General features: G+C 42.5%; 1 protein-coding gene across 1 annotated transcript; it reads right to left on the bottom strand.

Moving 5' to 3' along the window:
- Positions 1 to 2,883: 2,883 nt before the first annotated feature.
- On the bottom strand, positions 2,884 to 4,533 carry LOC115733954 (rust resistance kinase Lr10-like). The gene is made up of 3 exons (XM_048277058.1): positions 4,265 to 4,533; positions 3,013 to 4,172; positions 2,884 to 2,961 (listed from the first exon to the last, which is right to left on the bottom strand). Exons 1-3 carry the CDS (start codon positions 4,419 to 4,421, stop codon positions 2,953 to 2,955), a joined length of 1,326 nt encoding a protein of 441 aa, XP_048133015.1. The 5' UTR covers positions 4,422 to 4,533; the 3' UTR covers positions 2,884 to 2,952.
- Positions 4,534 to 8,997: the final 4,464 nt, after the last annotated feature.

Below are 8,997 nucleotides of genomic sequence, written 5' to 3' on the forward strand. Positions count from 1 at the left end.
AATTCCTCTAAATTTATAGGTAACGGCAACTAGTAACACAAATACTATTCGTCCTTAATACTTCCCCAGGACTTTGAAAAATTCCTCTTATTTATATATTTTGTTCCAAAATAGGAAATATCTTTTAGCCGGCCTAAACTAGAAAACTTGTTCAAACTAAAAAGCTACTCAAACTAAACCTACTTTGATCGAGGTTTCCTGTACATGCTCAAATTCAAAACAAATTCTCCACACCAATGCTGGTTGAGTTCAATTATTTCATCTCCGAGCATAAATTGGTCATGTCATCTTTAGTTGAGCTAAGTACTTCCTGCAGCTACCTGGATCCTGAGTATGTCTGCAGTGGGAAGTTCACTGAGAAATCAAATGTCTTCTTATTTTGGGGTTGTGCTACTAAAGTTGATAACTAAGCATTGTCCGACCGACAGAACTCAACCCTCCGAGCATGGTTTATTGGGCAATGGCCTATCAACAACATATTTACTTGAGGCTTGTTATTGATGGTGACCTTATCCAATAGGAAAAAGAATTGATTTTAGGATTTTGAGCATCTATACGCCGCCTATTCATGTATTCATCCTTTCCTTCTATGTGTTCCTCTCTCCACCTTAAATGTCGTCATAATATTGACTGATTAATGAAATTTTAAGCAATGTCTTTGCTCACACAAGTATTAGAAAATGACAAATTTGATGCCATTGTAGATCCAAACCTGCACAAAGACTATGATACCGAAGAAATGACTTGGATGATTGCTTATGCTGCTGCTTGCGTTTGTCATTCTACGCAAGGACTAGGGAATGTACCTCTGTAAGAGGTGGACACGGCATATGCACAATGACAATGCAAGCAATATTACAAGCAGTCATTCAAATCATTTCCTCGGTAGCGTAGTCCTTGTGCAACTGTGGATCAACAATGGCATCAAATTTGCCATCATCTAATGCTTGAGCAACCAAATGCATTGCTTAAAACTTCATTAGATGAGTCAATTCTATGACGACATTCAAAGCGGAGAGAGGGAAAACATGGAAGGAAAGGATAAATACATGAAGAGGGGGCGCATAGATGCTCAAAGTCCTAAAATTGGTTTCTTTTCCTATAGGACAAGATTACTAACAATAACGAGCCTCAAGTAAATATGCTGTGGACATACTACTGACCCAATAAACCATGCTTACCTCATCAAAGGGTCGAATTCTGTCAATTGGACGACGCCCAGATGTCAACTCTAGAAGCACTACACCAGGAGAAAGACATCTGGTTTCTCGATGAGCCTCCCACTCTGGATCCAAGTAGCTGCATTGGGTAGACTTACATCAGCAAAAGATTACATAACCAATATATGCTTTGAGAGGAAATAGACATTGGTCAGTACTAACTAATTCTTCAATGCTGAGATCGACATCATTCAAATTGGATGGAACTACTTGTATTGGTTTGAGGATGATTCTAGCTTTTCGACATTCATCCTCCATAAGCTTTGCCTGCGATGGCCCATCAGGGCAGAAAGCAACCACCGCTCCTCCACTGCCAATGAACTTTGACGTAGCACCCACTCTTCGGGCCACCTCCATCAACTCTATGTTTAAAGTACCAAGCCATTCATCTCCAGACATGCTCCTGAATGAAACCACTAACAAAACTAAGTCACCACAAGCCGTGAGGCTGCATTCTGCTCAAGTCACTTGACCAGCAGCATATTTCAAACCTTGCAAGCAGGCTGTACTAGTGGGCACCATTCTAAATTTACATAAGCTCATTGAAAGATGAGAGCTAAGCAATTGTACACTCGATCAATTACAAACGGCGATGAAATGGTGAAAAAATAATTTCCTAGCTAGCTTTTTCTGCCACATGGTGATAGGACACCTTATAGTTAGTTTTTTTTCTGCTAGATGATCAGTTGCTAATTTGCTTATGAGTGCTGATAAATGGGAGAAATTGTAATCTCTAGTAGCCTATGTATTCGGGGGAAATGAGCAAAATTGGAGGTAAAAAAAAAAAATGTAAACCCAACATGTGAGTAAAAAGTCCAGGTAATATATCACGTTATGCTAACCTATCCGTAATCACTTGGTTTTTCAGTATAGATGAGATATAAAGGTGGGAGTAGACATAAATCCATTGGAATATAGATGCCATGCCCCAGTTTCTACATGTTTTCCTTGCTGAAATCCTACGTGGAGAAAAGAAATCAGCTACAATTTTTACAGCGGTTCATACATCATATGCATGATTTCTACAATTCCTAATTCCATCTCAGCATTAAGCACAAGATTTGGTCTAACTTCCACTTTCACCAAATGCCTGGCATTGTAGAAGTCAAGAGGGCAATTTAAAGCAGCGCACACTGTAGCGCTCGAACCTGAAAGCCCTGTTTGAGAAAACGAAGTTACAGTTCAGCAATATAATTAAGAGGGAAGAATGAAAAGATGAACTTAGTTTTATTTTAAAAGAGAAAGGGTCTCACAAGAAACTTGAAAGAGAAAATCTAGTTAAACAAAATGTGAACGAAAAAATCTAGAACAACCAGAACAAAAGCTAGCTCATTTAGATAACAAGAGATGAAAAGCCGTGATGACGAGCTCATGAACAATTGACACCGATGCAGAAACAATACTACTCCTATAAGGAAAAATGTAGTTTGCAATAAAATAAGAAAAGACGCACGATAAACAAATTAGACAATATTCTATCTTAAGAAGATAATAAAATACGAGACCGCCAAAATGAGGTGTCAACATCATTAATATCAGTGTATTGAATAAATACATATATTGGATAGGGAGATGTACTTATAATGTAGAATACAAATGTACCATAATAGGTACACTAGATAGGATGAATATAATGAATATTCATTCATGTATTTCCTAACAAATTCATATATCTTTGTGCCAAGGATAACCATGAACGTTATCTGTGACCGTGAGCTAGCTAGCTCCATCTCTACGGTTTTTACTTTTAACAGGCTTGGATTGGGGCGGCAACCATCGGTATACACGGTTTCGAAGCAGGGGAATCTTCCATTTCTGGGACCCGATCGGAGTTACTCGAACGGATTTTCAGGCGTCGGAATGTCTTTTCTCCTTCCAACATCTTCACCACGTCGCTCATCTCCGGCCTCGCCTCCGGCATATGCTGAACGCACAACAAGGCCACAGTCAACATATCCTCCGCCTTCTCCCTTTCTGTCACGGGAACCCAGCAGATCATCTCCGACAACTCGTTATTCTGTTGCATGTGCCACGTCTGCCGTGCGAGTGTCGACAGCGGCTCACTCTGGTTCGCGTTGTGATCTCTCCTCCTCTCCATGATCTCCAGCAGAAGCATCCCGAAGCTGTACACGTCGCACTTGTAGGTCACGGAGTTCGGCTCCTGCATCTCGGGTGCGGCGTAATTGGAGGTGCCGCGGAACCCCGATATGGAGATCCGACCATCTTTACAGAGCTTGGCAAGCCCAAAGTCCGCGACCTTGGGGCTGAAGTTCCCGTCCAGGAGGATGTTCCCGGGCTTTATGTCGCAGTGAACGATCTTGGGCTCGCATTCCTCATGCAAGTAGGCTATCCCCTTCGCGGCTCCCACGGCAATCTTGTGCATCCTCGGCCAATCGATCTCCTTTATGTCCTCCTCCCCGAGCAGGAACATGTCCAGGGACTTCTTTTCCATGTACTCGTAGACGAGCGCCCTCCATGGCGGGCCCAAGCAATAGCCATAGAGCTTGACGAGGTTTATGTGGTGAGTCGTTCCAATGGATATTACCTCTTCCACGAACTGCTTCCTGGTCCCACTGTCATCGGCGTTCCTGAGTAGTTTGACAGCCACTGGAGTTCCGTCCGGCAACTTGCCTTTGTAGACATCTCCGTAGCCGCCGGAACCGAGCAGTTCTTCGTAATTATTGGTGATAGAAGGCAGCTCTTCCAGAGAAAATCTTCTCGGCATCAAGTTAGTAAACTCATCGAGCAGTTCCTGATTGTGTTCGGTTGAGATAGATGATGGCGCGAGGGAGATTACCCCTGCTGGCGAAGAGTGAATGGCTTGTAGGGATTTTTCCAGGTCACCGGTAGCTATCCTGGCATAGTTTGGGATCGCGGTTCCCGCTCTCTTCAGGCAATCGATGAGGAAATACACGACGGCGACCATTGCTGCTGCCCCAACAACAGCAGTAACTGAAAACAGGTCGCAAAGACAGAATCGTTATGAGTGTTTGATCATAAGGTCGAATTGGGAACTTCATATACAGGTTCATGTTCCGACTTACTAATAGAGGCGACGATCGCCCAATTCATCGCCGAGTTGAACGAATCAAAGGAAGAGTCGAACTCGCTTTGCGCCTCCTCGTAGGACTTGGGGAAATCATAGTTGAAGGAGCTCAGCACTTGCAGAGGGGAACCGGATTGAAATTGACTCTTCTTCATGGATCAACTACTTCTCCCGTGAGAGCCTGCTATTCAAGAGACCTGTTATTCCTCCAGCATCAGCCTAAGTACAAGAACTCCGCACGCAGTTCTGTTTGCCGTCTAGCATTTGGCTTTCTGACATCACGCGTTGCGTCGGTCATGCGCCGTCCTCTGAGCACAACGCAGTTTCTACACGTGTCGCACAGTTAATGGGCTACTGTAAAGACGAGGCGACTCCCGGTTGGTGGCTTATATTTTCTGCCCATCTTCGAGGGAGTTTCGCAGAGAGTTGAAATTGACTTTCGAGTGGATCTAGACAATCCCAGCAATATCGTCGAAGAATACGTGTTGCGTGTGAGAAAAATATAGGTGAAAGATATATAAATACACCCCCGCCTTAATATTAATGCATAAGATTTTATAATTAAGACATAACCATTTTATTGTTGTTACTGTGACAAAAGTAATCCATCCCTTCTTGCCGAAGTAATCTTGTCCACATGTTAGCCCACCGGACCGCCGCTACCTTGACTTAATGCCAGCACATTCTCGGGTTTTTTTCCAATTTAATTTTTTTAAATTAAATATTTACGAAAATATTTTTTAAAAATAAATATTTACCGATTTGGGCCTCGCTCGGCGGTTGGTCGCGCGAGCGAGGCCCGCCCGGCACTGGCCGCCGAGCAAAGCTTGCTCGGCGATCGGGTGCCGCGAGCACTGGGAGTGGGCCCGGCTGCCGCTCGGCGGCCAGTGCCCGCTCGGCGCCCAAGCGCCGAGCGGCCGGGCGGTGGGCCCCTTGCCCGCTCGGCAGCCGGCCCGGCCGCCGAGCGGCCGGGCAATGGGCCCCCACGGCCCGCTAGGGCGGTGGCTTCTTTTTTTTTTTTTTTTTTTCTTTTTTTAAGTGTTTTAATTATTTATATTTATAATATTTAGTTTATATCGTATTTTTTTAACATGTTATATTAGTAATAATTAATAGAAAAAATTGTTAAGATATATGTTGAAAAAACAAATGCGAAAACGAACACAGAACACAAGGATTTATGTGGTTCGATTAAGGTGATCTACGTCCACGGATGAGGCAAAACGAAATTGCACTATGATCAAGGAGAGTATAGATTACAGAAGTCGATTTTCGATCGAACAAAAGTACACGGCTCACTCGTCTCTCACATAAGGAAAATCTTCAATAGCAAACGAAAAGAAACTCTACCAACGGTATAAAAAATAGGGCACAAAAAGAATTTCTCGGGGCGTTGCCCCGAACCCGCACGCAAATACATTCGCACCGCAAAGGAGATTTGTTCGCTTGCTTCGAGTTGAGCCTATCAGCCCAATTCTCCGCATGATGAACTAAATCTCAATTTTTCCTCCACTTTATGGGCCGCACAAAAATATGTCGAGTCGGGTGATAAACCGGACCTGGTACATAAAATTCAAGACATATTTAACAATATATGAAATTAATTGAAAATATTTATAATATAAAATTGGTAAAATATTCATATAAATAATATTGTAATTATGCAATTCAGTCGGCTAAAAAGATTGAAAGAAGAGGAAAGAGGGAAAAGAGGGTTCATTTGATATCAAGAAGTAGCACCGATGGGAGAAAAATGCAAAATTGACAAGGAAAACGGCCGTTTTCCCACACAAAAAGAAAAGCCCGGCTTTTTCCTAAGAAAACGCCGTTTTTCTTGTAATTATGTAATTAATTTAAAATATTCATAAAATGAAATTGGTAAGATATATGAAAAAAAAAATGAGATTTTCATAATATATTCATATATTGGACGGACATAAATCCAACCGGAAAGTGAAATGGTGATGTGTCAACAACCGGCGGATAGGGTCGACGATATCAGATCGGGCTCAAATTCGGTCGATCGAAGGGAAACGGCGTCTTAATCAATATACATTTGCCGTTGGCGGTGATGAACGATGGATTTTTGCGATTGGGGATTGTCTAGATGGGTTTTTCTATTTTTTTAGTATTTTGGGGATTTTTTAATTGCAGCTTTGTAATTTTGGATTTTTAGAAATTATGAAAATCTCAATACTTAATATAAGTATCAATAATTAAAAAAATACGAAATGAAAAAAAGTTGGTAAGATATATAAAAAAAATATGTTGTAATTAATGTTAAAATTTATTAAGATATATAATTAATAAACAATATTCTAATTATGTAATTAATTGAAAGTATTCATAAAATAAAATTGGTAAGATATATGAAAAAAATGAGATTTTCATAATATATAACAATCGTCAACCGTAATTACATATACTAATGATGTTGTCCTCCTCTATGACCTCCTGTTCCGCAAGTAGGTCGTCTCCGTTGTTCGGGAAGTCTAGTATTGTACGGACGTCGAGGACGAGAATCCGGATGACTAGGATGTGTGGATGACGAAGGCATATCTTCTGCAAATATGCCCCGTCCGGATGGTACATATCCTACTGTATGAGGGTATTGAGAAAAAGGAGAGAAATCGGATCCATAAGGCTCGGCAGAAGTAGCTGGAGTCTGCAGCAGTGTATTGTCGGGATATTGAAAATCGGATCTCCCGTGAGATGGGCCTGCAAACCGTGAGAACCCTAGAGTGAAATCTGATTGGCGAAATCCTGGAGTGAACCCTGGAGTGAAATTTGATCGGCCAAACCCCGGAGTGAACCCCGGAGTGAAATGCGTCGTATGATACTCCAAGGGATAGGGGACGACATGACCACCTGGATGATTTCGAGTAGCCCTCCGCATTGGCTGAACAGTCTCGGGAGGGTCATCATCCTGCGGTCCAACGGGTCTTCTCGTAGTTCTTTGGTTGGGGCGGTGGCATCATTGTTAGCCGTCTTTCCTCATTACGAGCGTATAGCATTGCCCTAGCTATATTCCCCACAGCTGCCCAGGATTGACGAGATGGGTTGACATTATGTATGATATGCAAAATTTGTTCAACGCCATCACCCTGGTAATGATATCAAAATTAACAAAAGTTATGAAATGATAATAGATCACGTTACTAAAAAATAATTAACGAATCAAATTGAAAGCATTTGCACGAACAGTTACACCCATTGCGGCCCCCGGAATAGAAATCCACCTCCGGGTATGTTTACGGTACCACTCCATATATCCTGAATGATAGTGAAGTGCCTCCGTTGCGGGATCACCATTGACAATGTAATCGATACGACGGTCCCACATATCAATGCACCGTCTGTGTTTACCTACCCAATCCTTGCCAACTGGCCTTAATTCAATATCATGCAACGCGGTATGATCACGCAGACGAGTAGGTATTGGCTGTTGCATACCGAATTGACGAAGTACCCGATCTGGATAATACCACTCAACTATCCAAGAATGGATGAGTGGGACACGAGCCCTCCAACTATCTTGTCCCCGCCGGCGATAATATGGTAGAGCCTCCAGAATGTCATTGGGGTATGGCTCCCAAATAATCTGGTATGGTAATAAAACATATTAAATTAAATCAATAATCAATTTATAAGCTAAAATTATATTAAACTTGTTGGTTGCTATCATTACTTACGTCTTCTGATCCCATTCTATCAAGTTGATAGCGTAAATGTGGCAACGTATGTGTAGGGACCTCCGTTGTCGGTAGGCCTTGACTCCAGCTGCATAAAAAAAAAATGAGATTTTCATATATTATACGCACTGGAAAAAATTAATGACTGATGAACTAAAAAAATAATAGATCACTTACCGACTACCGAAAGGTGCATCTTCTAAAGGATCATGATCCGCCAAGGATGGGGCGACACATCTCAAGCGCTCGCATGCCCAAATCTGCAATACATGTAGGGCACCTCCAATTTGATGTTTTGATGGATCGATTGCACTACATAGCTCCCGATATAACCATGCAAGCGCTGCTGAACCCCAACTGCATTGCGTAGGGTTGTTGAGGTCCGCCAACAGTGGAAGAAATAGTAAACTAGCCCGTGCCCCCGATTTATCCAAAAAAATGCATCCTCCAATTAAACGGAGAATAAACGCCCTAGCATGTTGTACTATCATAACGTCATCGGCATCCGGAGGGAGATCATCAAAGTGTTCTCTTAGCCAACTTAAGTTTATCTGCGTCCCACGCAAATTAGGCGGGCGAGCACCAAGTAGATCATCACGGAGAGTGCCCTAGTTAAAATCAGTACGGCCAGTAATCGCACGTCCATCTATGGGCAGCCCTGTGATCACCGCTATAACCTCAAGCGTAATCGTACATTCACCTTCCGGCATATGGAAGGTGTGGGTCTCGGGTCTCCACCGCTCGACCAACGCAGTAATCAAATGCCAATCTAACTGAAAATACCCCATCATATAAACTCCATAAAATCCCGAAGCTTGAAGATACGGGAGTATGCGTTCATCAAGTTCATCCACGTGCAACATGGATCGCCGACACCTAAGGAGTGCATTTTCATCTGCCCGTGAAATGTGATATGAACTGTTAGTAGCAATTTTGATATTGAGGTTACGAATGGCAAATGAACTACTAAATTTCTCAATTACCCGAGCGTTCCATACGGTCTCCGATATATGTCGGGCCTGTCGTGTAAGTAGTGAAT

Source organism: Rhodamnia argentea, chromosome 4, assembly GCF_020921035.1.
Source record: "Rhodamnia argentea isolate NSW1041297 chromosome 4, ASM2092103v1, whole genome shotgun sequence".
Classification (NCBI taxonomy): domain Eukaryota; kingdom Viridiplantae; phylum Streptophyta; class Magnoliopsida; order Myrtales; family Myrtaceae; genus Rhodamnia; species Rhodamnia argentea.